Below are 19,121 nucleotides of genomic sequence, written 5' to 3' on the forward strand. Positions count from 1 at the left end.
AATGAAAGCACAGTGGAGCTAACATACACATACATCAGCTGCGGCTGAACAGCTGGCCTCTGCAGGCTTAACACCCATGCCGGATTGAGAAAAGGTCAGGAATCCTCCTCCATGTTGGCCTACACTTTTAAGGGGACGGGGGATAAATGAAAATGAAGTCGGTAAATTTTCCAGCCTCGATAAACACCATATGAATGCGGTGTTACAGGAGCGGTCACTCTTTTGCATCGGTTTCAGCAGCTGTATTACAAATAAACGGTACCGATACCGCCCGCAACCCCAAAAAAGACAAGCTGTAGAAAACGGATGGATAGATGGGTACTTATGGTAACCGCTGGTTACGGTTAGTATCACCATTGTAAATTTAAATGATCAAAAAATGTGATTGATAACTACACTTTGATCAAATTGTGGAGTAAATAAGAAACAATAACGTATTTTCCTATTAAGAAACGTAATTTCCCAATCTGAACTTTTATAAACATTACTGTCTAAACTACAAAGATACAGTATTTAAAATAAACATAAAAGCTGTGCATGAAGTTATCGCTATAAACTCCACAGTGTCAAGTTGAAAAAGACGGGCACGGACTCCGTTCAACAGGAAGTGAAGTGGCGTGACATCACATAAACCCAAAGTAAAATAACTAACTGATCACGGAATTTACATTTTTGGAAAAACATCCCAAAATGTTTACAAATTAAAATAGAAATTTAACATATTCCAACACACAGAAATAACATGGCTTTTATGAAGCCAGAACAAAATGTGATGTTTCCTCTGCCAAGAAAATACAGTATATGTTTGGCTTTTTCTTTTAAGTTATTTAAAAAATTACAACTTGATTGAAAGATTTTAGCGTGGGTATAAGTACTTTTTGAGCACATTAAACAATATCACCGTAATAACGATAATCGTGATTGTTCTGGTCACAATAACTTTAGCCTTCTTTTTTGTTTTGGTTGTGTACATTTAATGATAGAAAACTGTGTTTATACTTGCAAATCTTTTTTTTATTGAAGAAAACAGTTTTCATAATTGCTCATTTTTTTTACTTGCAGAAAATTGTTTTTAAAATTGTGAATTTTTTTCACTTGAAGAAAACAGTTTTTATTCTTGGTAATCGTTTTTTTTACTTACAGAAAAAAAAAAATTTTTTGAATTGAAGAAAACAGTTTTTATTCTTGATAATCGTGTTTTTACATGCAAGAAATCGTTTTTGTAAATGCAAATCTTTTTTTAATTGCAAGAAAACAGTTTTTATACTTGGTAATTGTTTTGAGGGAACTCTCCTGAAGGAATCAATAAAGTACTATCTACCTATCTATCTATCTACTTGCAGAAAATTGTTTTTATGATAGCAAATCTTTTTTTAGCTGGAGAAAACTGTTTTTATACTTGGTAATCTTTTTACTTGCGGAAAATAGTTTTTTTTTAATTGAAGAAAACAGTTTTCATTCTTGGTAATCGTTTTTTTACTTGCAGATAATTGTTTTTATAATAGCAAATCTTTTTTTAATGGAAGCAAACCGTTTTTATACTTGGTCATCGTTTTTTTTACTTGCAGAATTTTTTTTATAATTGTGAATCTTTTTTTAACTGAAGAAAACCGTTTTTATATTTGGTAATTGTTTTTTTTACAAGCACAAAATTGTTTTTATAACTGACTCTTTTTTTTAAATGAAGAAAACTTTCGTTTTTTTTTTCATTTTCCTTGCGAAACGTTGGCCGTGAGTAAAAACATTTTTGTGTGGTTCGATTGAACGCCCTGAGAATACATGACCTGGTTGAACATCCACGGACACATGTATATACAGTGTGTGTACATGTTGGCAGCTACATAAAAAGTTGTATGGATTAAATATAAATCAGATTGTAGCGGCTGGCACGCAATTAAGTCATTGTGATGTTATTTTAAGGGAAGGACCTGATGCTTCAGTTTAATCCAACTGAAATGAAACAAATGAAATGCAAGTATTTCCCCTCTGGTATGTGCATGAGGCCACATCATAAGTGGCTTGAATGGATTCATGAATATGTTGCTATTAATGGTACTATGATAACATTTGCTGCTCTGTGTTCCACTAAGCACAGTGCAAGCCAGCGCTGGACAGGCTGTTACACACTAACTTCTGAGGTAAATAGAAGGAAATCAGGATGCGGTGTACTTCCCCATGTTCATTTCCCCCCCTGTGGCTGCAGGTCATGCAGGGGTCTCCATTTCAGCTGGAATGAGGTCACCAAACAAGGAGAAAAAGCAAAGATAATTTAAATACTTGTCGTCTGCTGTGACTCGTTCTGGGCGAAAAAGCGGCACCTCATCGATGCATCACAAAAGCGTGCAGGCCGTCGATGGCTATGGATGCATTCTTTAGCGAGCTGAAAAATGCAGACCAGCTTGCATTTGGAACTTTATTGGGTTTCATGCGGCCCATCTTGAAGCGTTTCACAGCCTGTGGGCTTAAACCATCTGAACTAGTCGGCTTTGTTTGTAGTGGTAAACCATGAATTGCTAGCTGCAAAACGAATATTAACCTGATCACTTCTTAATGGCAAGTGGGCTTTTCTTTGACTACTTGGCAGGGAACTCAACCATCTTACTCGGGAGTAAATGGAGTGTTCACTTCCATTTCTACCACTGAAAGCCCCTGAAAATACTAGGACACATGGCTCAACAACCCAAGACTGAAATGAACAGCATTATGAATGTAAGCATTAGGCCCTTTACCACCACCTGTCTCCCACATACAACACTGTCCTTTCAACCATTCCTCAAAGACTCTGCAATTTAGCCTCCAACAAGTAACAGGAGTTAGAAACAGAATGTGACCAGAATTCCATTTGTAACATTTGTTTACAACTGAATGGAACGCTAACGCGGGGGGTTCCGACTATTTTGGACCGGTAGTAGTTGATGCACAACGATCGTTCTGCAATACAATACCTCAACGCTAACGAGGGGAAATTACACTTCAACGACTGTCGTTGGCTTTGACAGTGAGATTGCTTGTTTGCATCTCAACAGTTGTTTTTCTCAACTACGATAGGGCGAAACCAGCCTTGCCCAGGCACACCCTCGTGGTTTTTGAAGTATAAATATTTGGGGTTTTGGCACCAGCCGCTGGGCTAGATTTAGTCAATCTAAGTCTTTGAGCATGAACTGATGAAGTCTACTCAGATGAGCGGCTAAACGTCTTCCAAGACCAACCAAACAGTCCAGTTGCGACCGATTGAATGCCCATGAGATGACAATGACCTGGATAAATGAGAACATTCATAGATACTTTTTCCACCAAAAGTTCAGGAAATGTTCGCTCCTGGAACGATGTGTTCCTGTAGAAGTGTGTGGTTTGTGTTTTCACCGCATTTCACAGTTCAGGTAGTTTATATACAAATCAGGCTGATGACGGATGGAGGAGTGGTTTACTATATTTCTACACTGATACCATGTAAATAAACAGACAATATTAGGTCACATTTATTTTACTAAAAAGTAAGTAAATGAAATAAATAGCAATAATATACAAAACAATATTATTTATAAAATAAAGAGTACCGAAATGTTCATAAAAAGTAAGGATTTTTTTGTCCGCAACGACCAACAGTCAGAAATTTGTGCTCTCAGTAAATGAATTCATGAGAGTTAGGTGATTACTTTTGTTCCATTTCAGCTGTAAATAACTATATATAAATAGTACATGTCAGGGTTTGTCTGTAAATAACAATATATAAATAATAAAGGTCAGTGTTTATCTGTAAATAATATATAAATAATAAATGTCAAGTGTTTATCTGTAAATAATATATAAATAACAAATGTCAGTGTTTATCTCTAGGTAACAATATATAAATAATAAATATCAGTGTTTATCTGTAAGTAACAATATATGAATAGTAAATGTCAGTGTTTATCTGTAAGTAACAATATATAAATAATACATGTCAGTGTTTATCTGTAAATAATATCAATAATAAAAGTCAGTGTTTATTTTAGCTCTAGAAAGGGTATTTCAACAAGTAAACAGGTACTTGATTTTGATATATGTAATGCCCATAAGGGTATTCTAGTAAAATATGCGTGCGTAAATATGCGATGTGTAAATATCAAAATATTACGTTGAATCACTTTTTGTCAGGCAATATTACATTTTATAAAAAATTTACATAAATTAATACATCCAAACACTTTATAAATATGTATTATATGCACAAAGAAATAACAGTTACAATTGTATATATCTTCTAAACTAGAAAGAGGTTTTATCACATCAACATCGGACTAACAACAGTCCTTTAAAATCTCATTAATACCACAAAAAACGCAACCTGTCATTTTCCGGACACGATAAAGACTCAAATAATGTCAAACACATAGCATAACAATAACCACCTATAAAGTGTTTGTCTTACAGCTAGTAAATGATTCCCGCTGCTGCTCACTGCTCCCCTCACCTCCCAGGGGGTGGAACAAGGTGATGGGTCAAATGCAGAGGTTAATTTCACCACACCTAGTGTGTGTGTGACTATCGGTGTAGGGCTGCAACTAACAACTAATTTGATAATCGATTAATCTGTCGATTATTACTTCGATTAATAATCGGATAAAAGAGACAAGCGACATTTCTATCCTTTCCAGTATTTTATTGAAAAAAAACAGCATACTGGCACCATACTTATTTTGATTATTGTTTCTCAGCTGTTTGTAAATGTTGCAGTTTATAAATAAAGGTTTATAAAAATAAAAATAAAATATATATTTTTTAAAGTAGCCTCTGTGCATGCGCATAGCGTAGATCCAACGAATTGATGACTAATTTACAACTATTTTTATAATCGATTTGAATCAATTAGTTGTTGCAGCCCTATATCAGTGGTACTCTAACTTTAACCCGCTGTGGACAGACGAAGCCAAGCAATGCAGGTTTAGCGAGCGGTGCACGCTCCCGCGAAGGAAATACATTTTTGGCAGGCAATCACATTTTGGCACGACAATGGCAAATATAAACTAAACAAAACACTGGCAGAAAACAATAATCGATAAAAAAAAATAACAAGTAAACCGGAGTTTTGACCCAGAGGAGGCAGGGTTGGTAAAAAAAAAAAAAAAAGGAAAAATCTGCTTCCCAGGGACGGCGGATTTACGGAAATGCGCATCCTTTCTGATTTCAATGCGTTAAAAGACACAAAAAGTGTGTTAACGCCAACATTGAACTTGAAACATGAGGTTCTTTCTTCCGAAAAACTTTGTCCATTTGTCGAAGGAAAGTCAACGAAAATCAAGCTCCCGTGGATGTGATAAAAAAGGTAGCGTGTGCTTTGTATTACCTGGCCGTCGAGGGAAGACTACGGAAAACGGCGAATGCATTTGGACTGGCAAAGCGGACTGTATCAGTTATTGTCCGCCATGTATGTCGTGGACTCAACGTCTAGGTCCAGAGTATATAAAGTCACCAAAAAGGAATGGACAATGAAGGTGAAGGCAAAAGAGTGAGGAGTGTCCTGACCAGATATCTACATCCCTAGTTTGATTGATGTAAAATGTTCTTTATCACATTGTTTACGTGTCTAATAAAGATTTGATTAATTTATGATGGCTCAGGTGTGATTCACTACAATAAGGCCCCACAGCACACTGGATTCCAGTTAATTAAAATACCACAACACTGGATATTGCTCAGATAAGTAAAATTTAAGAACTTGCACACAAGGCAACACTGGATGTGACTATGACACAGCTGCCCGACTTTGAACTAACACAAGAAAAAGAGAGCACATTACTCCTGTTTTAGCCTCCCTCCACTGGCTGCCTGTGTCTTTTAGAGTCCATTTTAAAATGATTTTACTCGTTTTTAAATCCTTACGTGGTCTTGCCCCACCTTACCTCTCTGAGCTGCTCCACCTCTATGCCCCCGCCCGGTCCCTCAGGTCAGCTGATCAGCTGATCCTGGGAGGGGACAGGGCCTTCACTGTTGCGGGTCCCAAACTCTGGAACCATCTCCCTCGCCATGTGAGACAGGCCCCTTCTTTGGCTACTTTTAAGACCCTTCTTAAAACCCATTTTTATTCACTGGCTTTTAACCCAGCATGAGACTATAAAAACTGTTTTTAACTTTTTTTTAACTGTATTTAACTGCTTTTTATCTAACAAATTGTTCTTAGGATAATTTGTATTTGCTTTTTCAATGTGTATTTTACTTCTGTTTTAAATATTTTTTAAGTCTGCGCTTTGCCTGTATTTCTTTGTGGTGTCCAGCCCTTTGTTCTTCAACTGTGGTTGTTTTTAAAAGGGCTTTATAAATAAAGTTGGTATGGTATGGTATGGTATGGTATGGTATGACGTGCGCATTTTCCGCGCATCCGTATTAGGTCGCGTTGCGCCGGCGGACGTAGGGGTGAGGGGGTCTTAAACGGTGGCATTGTTGTGTGTGGACACGGATAAGGTTAGGTGGGATTTACCCTGGATAACCTTATAACGGGGCGTTAGCCTGCAGTGTAAACGTAGTCTTTGTCACCCCTGGCATGTGGTATGTTGTGTGTGTGGTCAAACACAGTTCCGAGCATCAACACAGGCAAACGTCAGCGTAAAGTCGCGGCTTGGCAGCGCTCATTAAGCACCGGGGGTGAGGGGGGGGGGGGGGGGGTACACCAGCTGCATGAGCAGGTTTTACTGCAGTAGATCAACTCGGGGCAAACAATTGAGACAAGATGCAAACCTTTGACAGAAACAATAGGTGTGTAATGAATTGAAGAAAGAAAAAAAACAGTTGGGAGAACCAGGAAGTGGCCTTTTTATTCTCGCACTGAGGCAACAATCACCGCAAGCTCCCAGAGATGCATTTTTAGCACGGAATAGGTTGTCCAGATGGCTTCTGGAGGGGTACACACACCCAAAAGCCAAAACTGACCATTTAACTGCCATCCTGTTGTGTCCTGTCAGCCTGGGGCCATCCCATCTACTGCCTGTCTAATGGCGTCTCATTCATCTGGCAATCCACACCCTCTTGTGAGGTGTTCCTGCCTGCTTCCACAGACATGCAGAGCAGGCCAGGCATGCTACGGCAGCGAGCTGAGCCTCTGCAGCAGATCAAAAAAAGGTGAGTTGCTCACATTCCTGCTTCATGCACAAACCAAACCCCCGATGTTACGCGCACACACATACTTTGTGTGTGTGTGTGGTCCCCCTGCTTCATGTGTTGTTTTCCCCCTAACCTTATACAAGAGGAGTGAAAGACACAAAACACCCAACACATCTTGCCTGGTTATATATTCACCAGAAGCTACAAAAGGAGAGGCTATGCAACCGTGATCGGTACGCAACCATGGAAACAAAACAAGACTTCAATATCGCAGGAGACTTTGGAGTTGCTTATGCCAGTGACATGCACCACAGAGGGACCTTGTGATAAACAGGACATAAACTTTTTCTCGTAAAGTTCCAATATGTACTCGCACGACGAATGCACGGGCTTACCTCACACCTGCCTTGTTTGCGCACTAAATCTGCGCTCGAGTTCTGTACACGACACGAGTGCATGCACAACATAGGCCAGTCGTAGAAAGACTAATGTGGCCGCTCCTTGCACGTTATTAGTAATTACTGTCATAATGAAAATAAAGAAAAAACATGCGAGTTAGTGAGTGTACCAGTACATTGCTGAATGTGGTAGGGCTGCAAAGATCAATCCATTATTTAGATTTGGTTTATTTTGTTGATTTGATTAATCGTTTAAGAAGTCTAACTAATAACAATTGATTAAATACGGACCGCATAAAAGAAGGTGGTATACTGTATGTAAAACAGAAGGTAAATCAAAGTTCAATAAAAAGTAAGGTAAGAGAAGGTAAAATGTAAAATAAGGTTTTAAAAAAGATTAAATCAAACGTAAAATAAGTAAAACAAATTAAACAGGAGGTAAAAGAAGGTCAATTAAAAAAACATTTTTTAAACAAGTTAAATAGAAGGAAATGAATAGAAAGTAAAATAAGGTCAAAACAAAAAGTTAAAACAGGCTAATTATAAGGTAATATGTGGCAAAAGAAGGTCAACTAAAAAGGTAAAACAAGTTAAATAGAAGGTAAAAGAAGGTAAAACAAGCTAAATAGAAGGTAATAGAATGGAAAACAAGTTACAGGGAAAGATAAATAGAAGGTAAAACAAGCTACATCCATAAACGTGGACGCATGTGAAAAAGTGCAATATATTTATCTGTACAGTAATCTATTTATTTATTTATATACACTACCGTTCAAAAGTTTGGGGTCACCCAAACAATTTTGTGTTTGAGCCTTCATTTCTAAGAACAAGAATAGACTGTCGAGTTTCAGATGAAAGTTCTCTTTTTCTGGCCATTTTGAGCGTTTAATTGACCCCACAAATGTGATGCTCCAGAAACTCAATCTGCTCAAAGGAAGGTCAGTTTTGTAGCTTCTGTAACGAGCTAAACTGTTTTCAGATGTGTGAACATGATTGCACAAGGGTTTTCTAATCATCAATTAGCCTTCTGAGCCAATGAGCAAACACATTGTACCATTAGAACACTGGAGTGATAGTTGCTGGAATTGGGCCTCTATACACCTATGTAGATATTGCACCAAAAACCAGACATTTGCAGCTAGAATAGTCATTTACCACATTAGCAATGTATAGAGTGTATTTCTTTAAAGTTAAGACTAGTTTAAAGTTATCTTCATTGAAAAGTACAGTGATTTTCCTTCAAAAATAAGGACATTTCAATGTGACCCCAAACTTTTGAAGGGTAGTGTATGTTTATATATATTTATTTATGTTATATATATATTCATATATTATTTATATATATTTATCTATATATGCACCTTATTGCTTTTTTTATCCTGCACTACCATGAGCTTATGTAACGAAATTTCGTTCTTATCTGTGCTGTAAAGTGAATGACAATAAAAAGGAAGTCTAAGTCTAAGTCTAAATAGAACATAATAGAACGGAAAACAAGTTATATGGAAAGATAAGTAGAAGGTAAAATAAGGTAAAGCAAGTTAAATAAAAGGTAAAAGAAGGTAAACAGAAGGTTATGGCTAGAAAGTGTGATTTTATCCGATTACTTGATTAATCAAACAAACCAATAGATGGATTACTAAAAAAACTGATAGCTGTAGCCAAGGAGTGTAATACAGATATCTATTCCATCCATCCATTTTCTACTGCTTGTCCCTTTCGGGGTTGCGGGGGTTCCTGGAGCCTATCTCAGCTGCATTCGGGCAGAAGGCGGGGTACACCCTGGACAAGTCGCCACCTCATCACAGGGCCAACACAGATAGACAGACAACATTCACACTATCAATTACTGCAATTGCTGTCAAGGAAGTAAAAAAGGTGAATAGAAATGTAAAACGTCAATAACAAGTAAAATAAGGTAAACAGAAGGTAAATAAAAAGTTAAAAATAGGGTAAAGGAAGGTAAAATAAGATTTATTGAAGGTAAAGAGAAGGTAAATGAAAGTAAAAGAATGTCAAAAAAGTTAAACAGAAGGTAAAAGAAGAAACATGGAAGGTCTAATAAGGTAAGTAAAAGTTAAAAGAATGTAAACAAAAGGCAAAAGGAGGTAAAAAAAAAAAAAAAGTAGATTGGGGCAGAAGCCAAAAAAGTTAAAATGAAGGTAAATAAAAGGTGAAAGACGGTGAATAAAAGGCAACATAAGGTAAATAGTAAACAGAGGGCACAATAAGATATGTAGAAGGTAAACAAGGTAAATTGAAGGTAAAGGAAAGTAAAAAAGGTAAAAGGCGGCAAACAGAAGGTAATGAAGGTTATGGCTGGAAGTGTGTTTTAGGGCTGCACGATTTTGATAAATTTATATAATTGTGATTTTTCTCTCCAAAATTGCGATTGCAGTTTGATTGGCTATTTTTAAATGTTAGCCATAAAAACATACAAAACAGGGGTGAAAAAAGACATGTTACTTTTAGACTCGGTCAATCAACATATTCTTGTCTCATGGTGCCACACATTACAACAATATTGACTTTCAAAATATGTCTTTAGATCTTGTGTCTACATCATGCTCCTAAACTGAAGAAATAATACATGAAAACTGCTATCATAATATATCATAATAATGCAAGTAACCATTATAAAAACAATACAGACTTTAATTTCTCATCACTGTAGGAAGTGTCGATGTCGATTCAATTTGGATTAATCATGCAGCCCGAGTGTGTGTTATTCAATTACTCGAGTCATGGAACAAGCCAATCAATAGATGACTCGACTACAAAAATAACGGATAGCTGCAGCCCTAGAGTGTGATAAGACATCATTTCATGACTGCAATTGCTCCTCTAATAAATAATGGCAGCCGCCACCTTCTACAATGTGAATAATCAAAACGACAAAATGATCTGAAAAATAACCTCTGTGGATGTAATTATTTTTCTTCTTAAAATGACAACTTTACTATTTAAAATATCGTGCTCATCATTGTAAAATGTAGATTGTACGTATTAGTGAGCAATATGAGTATTTAATAGTTTGTTGTTTGTTTTCCATTACACTTTACTCCGTATGTAAAAAAAAACCCTGTACTGCAACAATGTCCTTTCCCCATTGTGGGATGAATAAAAGTCTATCCTATCCTAATTTACAACCAACCCAAGTCAAAAGACACAGTCTGTGGTTGTGGAAAAGTTTCAAGAGAGTTAAACTCTTGGCATGCACCAGGAGATTTTTGATTGTGGCTCACCAGTTCATACTCAGACTTTAATTGGACAGATCAAGTAGAGACTAGATCAGTCCAATCTAAAATCTAAGACTAGATTAGACCAGTTTTAGTCTAAAACGAGATCAATCTAATCTAAATCTAAAACGAGATTAGTCCAATTTTAGTCTTCCAAAACGAGATCAGTCCAATCTAAATCTAAGACGAGATCAGTCCAATCTTTGTCTAAAACTAGATTAGTCCAATCTAAGACTAGATCAGTCCAATCTAAATCTAATAATAAATCAGTCCAGTCTTAGTCTAAGACGAGAGCAGTCCAATCTAAATATAAGACTAGATCAGTCCAATATAAATCTAAGACAAGGTCTGTCCAATCGAAATCCAAGACTAGACCAGTCCAATCTAAGTCTTCTAAAACGATATCAGTCCAATCTTAGTCTTCTAAGACAATATCAGTCCAATCTCAGTTGAAGACTACATGAGTCCAGTCATAGTCTAAGACTAGATAAATGATAAATGATAAATGGGTTATACTTGTATAGCGCTTTTCTACCTTCAAGGTACTCAAAGCGCTTTGACAGTATTTCCACATTTACCCATTCACACACACATTCACACACTGATGGTGGGAGCTGCCATGCAAGGCGCTAACCAGCAGCCATCAGAGGCAAAGGGTGAAGTGTCTTGCCCAAGGACACAACGGACGTGACTAGGAAGGTAGAAGGTGGGAATTGAACCCCAGTAACCAGCAACACTCCGATTGCTGGCACAGCCACTCTACCAACTTCGCCACGCCGTCCCTCAAAATTGGATCAGTCCAGTCTTAGTCTAAGACTAGATCAGTCCAGTCTTAGTCTAAGACAAGATCAGTCCAGTCTTAGTCTAAGACTAGATCAGTCCAATTTTAGTCTAAAACAAGATTAGTCCAATCTTAGTCTAAGACTAGATCAGTCCAATCTTAGTCCAAGACTAGCTCAGTCCAATCTAAATCTAAGACTAGCTCAGTCCAGTCTCAGTCCAAGACTAGATCAGTCCAGTCTCAGTGTAAGACTAGATCAGTCCAGTCTCAGTCTAAGACTATATCAGTCCAATCTTAGTCTAAGACTATATCGGACCAATCTAGGTCTAAGACTAGATGCAACCAATCTTGGTCGAAGACTAGATCTGAACAATCTTGGTCGAAGACTAAATCTGACCATATCGTGTTACAGTTTTCAGCCGTATCACCCAGCACAATTCTGACAGTGAAGAAGCTTGGTGAAACGATGCCACAGTGAATGTGTTCCGTAATCAAAATTAAATATATTTGTGACATCGCGCTTCAAATATCGTAGCTTCACTAAATCACAGGTTTTTTAAAGAACACTCCATACTTTTGTCCGAAATAAAGCCCTACTTGTGTCCTATATGTATTACTTTGTCTTATTTTACTGGTATTATGTTGTGCCGATCTATGAAGATATTCACCAAGCGCGACTTTTAGTTTTTGGGTTAAGAGTGCACAATGCTAACAGCAGCAGCTAATATTAGCGCTATCTTCACCGGGACAATCACTCCTTTGTTTTTAACTCCTGCCTCATCAATAACATATCTCCACATTGGAGAGCCCTTGACACGATCAATATCAAAGGGGGAGACGGATCAGACCATGTGACTCCGAGCACCATTACTGCTAACAAGACTGCGATCAGCAGCTGTTTGGGCAATGCAAAGTAGACATGAACTCCATCTTAAACATCAATAACACAGCTGTGACGATGTGGAGACACGGAATGCTAACACGGAATGCTAACAACACAGCAAATGGTCGTGGCTACGACTGTCAAGTTGATCAAGTTTTGGCAGAACCATCTATGTGCCCTTGGTTTTAGCACAAGGAAGCCCAGTTCTAACATAATACCCAGGATGGGATGAAGTATTTCCATGTCGTGGTCATGTTGTAGTGGCCGGTTGATGCTTGGATGATCCTCCGAGCCACCAGTGAGTACTGTGATCTACAGTAAAACACACTCAAGGCTACTACTATATTGGGTCAAAGGAATGTAAAGGTGACTATACAGCTGGTATTTCATGGGCGATAATAATCAATATATATTGTGACAGACACATATTCAATAAATGAAAACATTTGTTTAATAAACTACTCAATATTTGTTTTTCTTTGTCGTAAGAAATTGGAAGTGGTTGCATGAACAAAGGCACTCGCTCTCTGGTAACCGAGCAACGCTAACATGCTAACAGCTAATCAGGCGACGGTATCAACGATCAAGTTTGGTTGTGCCATCTTGTTGTCTTTGCATGGAGTAAGAAGAGAAAGTAAAAATGAGCGCCGCAGAGAGCAAAGAAATTGTGGATAAAAACAGGAAAAGTCACCTTGACACTAAGGCACTTTTGGGGGATTTTTTTAAAAAACGGACCGAAGTCAGACAAAAGCCCACAGCACCCTCTCCGCGCTCACCCTTTAGAGCACAGCTGTAATTTCCTGGCATTAAACCTGCAAAAAATAGTTCTTCTCATGTTACTCTAGGTTTACGTTTTCACACTTTGCACTATTTTCTTACACTTTCCTTATTTTTGCACCTTCACTTCCCTCAGAGCTTATTGCCAAGTGTTCAATATGATCAGATTTTTTTGTTGACATTGAGTGTTTTCCATGCTTGTGTTGACATTTCCTTTCTGCCTTGATAGCTGAGGGATTATAATCAGAGGAAGGTTACATTTCAAATAAAAATGTTTACATTTCATGTATTTTTCTCCTGCTCCTTATTTCCAATAAGTCATAAAAAATATCAATAACATTCGATACCGATATAAAACCCTTATATTGTGATACAGTGGTCGGCCATATCGCTCAGCCCTATTTGGAGGGCTCCAATTACGCTGAAAACCATATTAAGAAGGCGGTACAAAAAATTGTATGCTCCAACTATAAAAATATTCCATTTATAAATAATAATCCTACTTCGCAAAAACTTGCTTACCACGGTCAACCCTGGGACCAGTTGGCCATAATAAACGAGCGATGACGGTATGAGTGCTGTGTTCCATTCGCCGATAAAACAGTATCATGTAATCAATACCAACATAAAATGTGTTCGATAAGTATATATATTTTTTGGTCGGAAAAAAAATGGAAATAAAACTTAGTTGGTTGCATGAAGAAAAGCTCACCAAACAGGGAGTGGTCGTGAAATGGGCGGGACATGCTAAACAGCCAATCGCGTAAGAGTATCAACCATCGCTTTTGGTTGCGCAATCTCGCTGTTGATTTCTCCGTACGGCGCGGAAGGAATTCAAAATGATTGCTGCAGTGTAAAAAGAAATGCTGGATAAAAGAGGAAAAGTCACCTCCAAAGTATGGCAGTTTTTTTTTATTTTTTTTCAAACCTTCGCCGCACTCATCACACATCCGGTTCCCTTTTTGGATGTATGGAAACAACAGGTAGGAACTACAGTGCAGGACTGTATAACTAAAACAAATCACAAAAAATAGCAAATGTGCTGCTTTAAAATAATATTTTGGTCCAATAATATTTAAATAATAATTACTGCATAACATATTAATTTCAATACATAAATAAGAACAACAGACCAATTTAAATGTTAAACGTAACTTCCTGGCACTAAACCTGCAAATACTAGTTTTCAGGTTCCTCTATGTTTACATTCTCACACTTTGCACTATTTTGTTACACTTTACTGGCCATTTCTTACACATTCTACTTATTTGTGTGGTGTTTATTGTGATTTTAGAACAGGGGTCCCCAAACCGGATCCGGCCCGCCAGCATCCAAAATCAGGCCCGCGGAAAGTCCCAAATATTAAAAATAAATAAATAAAAATAAATTATTTTTTTCTGTCTTTTCTTATCCACTTTGTACCGCTTGCTACTCACAGTGTCTCCTAGCTGCTCAGGCAAATCATATTGTCTAAAAATGCATTTTCTCATCGATAACGTGACATCATCGCGTGCGCGGAAAGTGCGCTATATATATCTAATGTATATATCTATATATATATATATATATATATATATATATATATATATACACAGCCCGGCCCCCGGCCAAATTGTTTTAACCCAATGCGGCCCCCGAGTCAAAAAGTTTAGGGACCCCTGTTTTAGAATTTTGTGTACATTTACAGATTGTTTACCATGCTTGTATAGATGTTTAATTTCCTTTCTGCCTTAACAGCTGAGGAAATATAATCAGAGGATGTTACATTTCAAATACAAAATATTTCTAGTCCTGCTCCTTAATTTCCATAGGTCATTAAAAAATGTCAATAATAATTGATAATCGACCGATATAATAATAATATTTAAATAATTACTGCATACCGCAAATTCCTTTCCATAGTTAAGTAAAAACAACAGAGCATAATAATGTTACACAACCGTTATTTCACAAAATAGTTATCTGGTTTCCCTATGTTTACATTTTCACGCTTTGCACTATTTTGTTACACTTTATTGGGCATTTTTGCACATTGAAGAGGTTATTGTTAAGTGTTCAATGTAATTTTAGAATTGTGTTTACATTTACAGATTGTTTTCCATGTTTGTATTAATGTTTAATTTCCTTTCTGCCTTGGTAGCTGAGGGAATTACAATCAAATTGACATTAAAATGTTAATATTTATTATATTTTTCTCCTGGTCCATATTTTCCACAGGTCATAAAAAAATATAATTATTGATATCGATCTACCAATATAAAAAACTTTTATCGTGACACAGTGTTCAGCCATATCGCCCAGCCCGAAAATGTTACCATATACAAACGTACAACAATGCATCATATATGGCTGATTTACTACGATAAAAACTCATCAGAAGGGCTAATAACGGATATTATAGAAGCATATGTCATTGTTTACATTCAGAGAAGCCATCTTTGAAGCCAACTCGGCCTTTCCAAAATCGAATCTCCGACCTCGAAGGGCCTTCCAGTTGAAATTCCGACTTGGAACACGGAAATTCCGACTTCCCAGCGCAAATGGAGTGTGAGACTAGACAGTGTACTTCTAGAAATGATGTATTGGGTTCTTGAGTCACAGTCAGTTGCAGGACAATAACTTGCAGCATTGAGAGAGGGTTTAAGTGTCGGGTAGGCCAACTGGGCCCAAGACTACTATAAAAGGAATGTGATGTCGAAGGGAGGGCCCAGTGTGCCAACATTATTAGACCAGTGTTTTTCAACCTTTTTGGAGCTGAGCCGCATTTTTTTCATTGAAAAAATGCGGCGGCACACCACCAGCAGAAAACAATAAAAAATTCAAGCTGCAAGCAGCGTTGGTCGGGTCCGCATATTTGGCAGGTGCTAGTTGCTGAAGGATGTCAATCTATGAAATGTAGTTCTAAGTTAGACCTACATAGAAGTTTTTGTTTCATGTCTCTAAGACGTTCCTACCGGAAGTTACAAGCAGTTTTGTCTGTGTTTTCGTCCGAGGAGCAGTTTTGTCTGTGTTTTATTCCTAGGGGGCGCTAGAGCGCAATTTTGAGTTTTGGGGTTCGGTTTTTTATTAGATCGCAATTTCCACCAGTCCTGATGTGTGTGAAAAGTTTGGTGAGTTTTGAAGTATTTTAAGGGGGTAAAATTACAGGTCAAATAGGCAAAAGTGACTGTTTTTAGTCATTTTTTGTCTTGAAGGGGAAATTGCAAACTTCCTGTTGGTTTTTACCCTAGGATGTGAAATTATGAAATGTAGGTCTAAGTGAGACCTACATAGAGGTTTTTGTTTCATGTCTCTACGACCTTCCTAGTGGGAGTTACAGGCAGTTTGTTTTTGTTTTTTCCTAGGGGGCGCTAGAACGCAATTTTGAGTTTTGGGGTTTGGTTTTTTTATTAGATGGCAATTTTTGCAGGTCCTGATGTGTGTGTCAAATATGTTGAGTTTTGAAGCATGTTAAGTGGGTCAAATTGCAGCTCGAAGAGGCGGCCAGTATAATAATAATAATAATAATAATAATAATAATAATAAAACCTTACAATAACAATAGGTTCCTTTCGTCCCATTGCAAAAGGACTCCCTTTGGGATTCCTTTGACAATGGTCCGTGCGGACCCTAATTAAACTCAGTAGTCGATGTTGACAGTAAAAAGTATTTCTGGCAATTGTAGGATATGACTTTAAACCATAACCATCACTATAGCTCTTGTCTCAAAGTACTGTCACATCACACCGTGACTTATTTTGAGTTTTTTGGTGTTTTTCTGATGTCGATGTCAGATGTCGGAAACAGCGTGAGGCAGCGTGAAGGTAAACCAAAAATAAACAAAAGGTGAGTGCCCCCAAGAAAAGGCATTGAAGCTTAGGGAAGGCTATGCAGAACGAAACTAAAACTGAACTGGCTACAAAGTAAACAAAAGCAGAACGCTGGACGACAGCAAAGACTTACTGTGGAGCAAAGACGGCGTCCACAATGTACATCCGAACATGACATGACAATCGACAGTGTCCCCACGAAGAAGGATAAAAACAAAGTAGATGCAGGAAATATCGCTCAAAGGAATACATGAAACTGCTACAGGAAATGACCAAGAAAAAGCTACCAAAATAGGAGCGCAAGACAAGAACTAAAACACTACACACAGGAAAACAGCAAAATAAATCCAAATAAGTCACGGCGTGATGTGACAGGTCGTGACAGTACACCTACTTTGAGACAAGAGCTACAGTGATGCATGCTTGGTTATGGTTCGAATTCATATCCAACAATTGCGACGACGACTTTTTACTGTCTACCGAGTTCCGTTTTTTAATGATTTCTGCTGGTGGTGTGCCTCCGCATTTTTTTCAACGCAAAAAATGTGCCTTGGCTCAAAAAAGGTTGCCCGAGACTACTATAAAAAGGAATGTGATGTCGAAGGGAGGGCCCGGTGCGGCAACATTATTAAGACGACCGTCTTAACCAAAAACAAAAACAGGGACAGAACAAAAAGTTGCTTACCCCAATCCAGGAACTCCGAGATATTCTTCTCTCTTCTGAGTGGAGAGTTGTTGCACTCGTCGAACAGACACACCAGGATGTCCAGCAATGTTTCCACGCTGAGACACTGGCCATTGGACTCGATGGGTCCGTCCAGGATCAGTTTCTCCAGCTTCTTCAAACGCACCTCTCCAGACATGCTTGTACGCTCCAGTCAGGGGGTCAATGATGAGGAGAAGAACTAGAATACAAATAACGCTCAAAAAACGGGCCTGTAAATAACCGGAATCGCCAACTTTCAGCTAAGAGGACGAGGCTTTATCGCCGTGCTGGATCGGAGATGCACATAGTGAGACTACATGGCCGGCCCGTGTTAACGTCACACCAGGAAAGTAGTCCCGGAACATAGCCGGGTTGCCTCGGACGAGATTTGGCAACAATGTCGTCTCGTCGCGGTCTCAACAGTCCCCACGGAGTAGATGTGGCGGACATTCGGGCTTCTCCATTCCTGCTGGACGGCCAGAAAGGAAAAAAAAAAAGAGGTGACTCCGCAATGCTACAAAAGCCCCCAGCGCCCCTCCACAGGCTTAGTTAGCACTTAGCTCCTCGGCTAGCGGGCTAGCAGGCTAACGTTACTTCGCTCTGCTTAAATGTCATCATTGCACATTTCTTCAAAGAGCTCCCTTGTCATGTCCTCACCAAACGTGGCCGCAGTCGAAACCTTTCGAGTGGCATTCGTAATGCATATATATATATATATATGTATATATATAGCGACTCACTACTTGACAATGCCTTCTTTAAATGCCATCCTCCGTCCCACGTCCTTAGTTTATTCCCACTTCCACACGACGGTTGGGCGGAAGACTTCAAAGCGAAGTCGTTCAAAAATGTGGGCTCCTCTTCTGTTGTTTGCTCGCCCTTTTTTCTTTTCTTTTTTAAAAGGGAGCCGAGGTGGTTTTGGAGCGGGAGGAAAGTCTGGTCGTGCCGGTTCCCGACGCAGCAAAAGTCCCCGCTGGTGCTCCTCTCTGCGTCCCCTCACCTCGCCTCTTGCTGCCTGCACACAGCGCAGTACACGCGTGACCTTCGCGAACGAGTCGAGCTTTTTGAACGGGTCTTTTAGAAACAACATACGTTCAAAAGTCGCGGTAGAGATGTTACCTTCGCGAAAGAGTCGAGTTTTTTGGACGGTTCTCTTTCGCGGACGTCACATCTCTACTGTGCTGTAGAGATGGGATTGTTTAGATTTTTTTTTATCATTTATTTATTTATAGCTATTCAAAAGTGTGGTTTGTTATTATAGTTATTTTTTAACTGTTTTTTAATGCAAAAAGATCAGAATAATTGCAATTTACACAAATGTCAGTGCATTGCTAAGAATTATTCTGAAATATTGGCAATAATTGTATGTTTGTTTTTTTTTTTTACTGTATATATTCCTTACCTCGCCTCTTGCTGCCTGCACACAGCGCAGTACACATGTGACCTTCGAG

At 38.3% G+C, this 19,121-nt stretch overlaps 1 protein-coding gene across 1 annotated transcript in view; it reads right to left on the reverse strand.

The window, feature by feature from the left end:
- The window catches only part of LOC133640669 (serine/threonine-protein kinase MRCK alpha-like), a 227,817-nt gene extending 209,105 nt beyond the window's left edge, over positions 1–18,712 (reverse strand). Inside the window, 1 exon segment of the mRNA XM_062034224.1 lies at positions 17,650–18,712. Within this exon segment, the coding sequence (XP_061890208.1) occupies positions 17,650–17,827 (178 nt within the window). The 5' untranslated portion in view covers positions 17,828–18,712.
- Between the last annotated feature and the right edge of the window lie 409 nt (positions 18,713–19,121).

This window comes from Entelurus aequoreus, linkage group LG23 (assembly GCF_033978785.1).
Source record: "Entelurus aequoreus isolate RoL-2023_Sb linkage group LG23, RoL_Eaeq_v1.1, whole genome shotgun sequence".
NCBI classification, from domain to species: Eukaryota; Metazoa; Chordata; class Actinopteri; order Syngnathiformes; family Syngnathidae; genus Entelurus; species Entelurus aequoreus.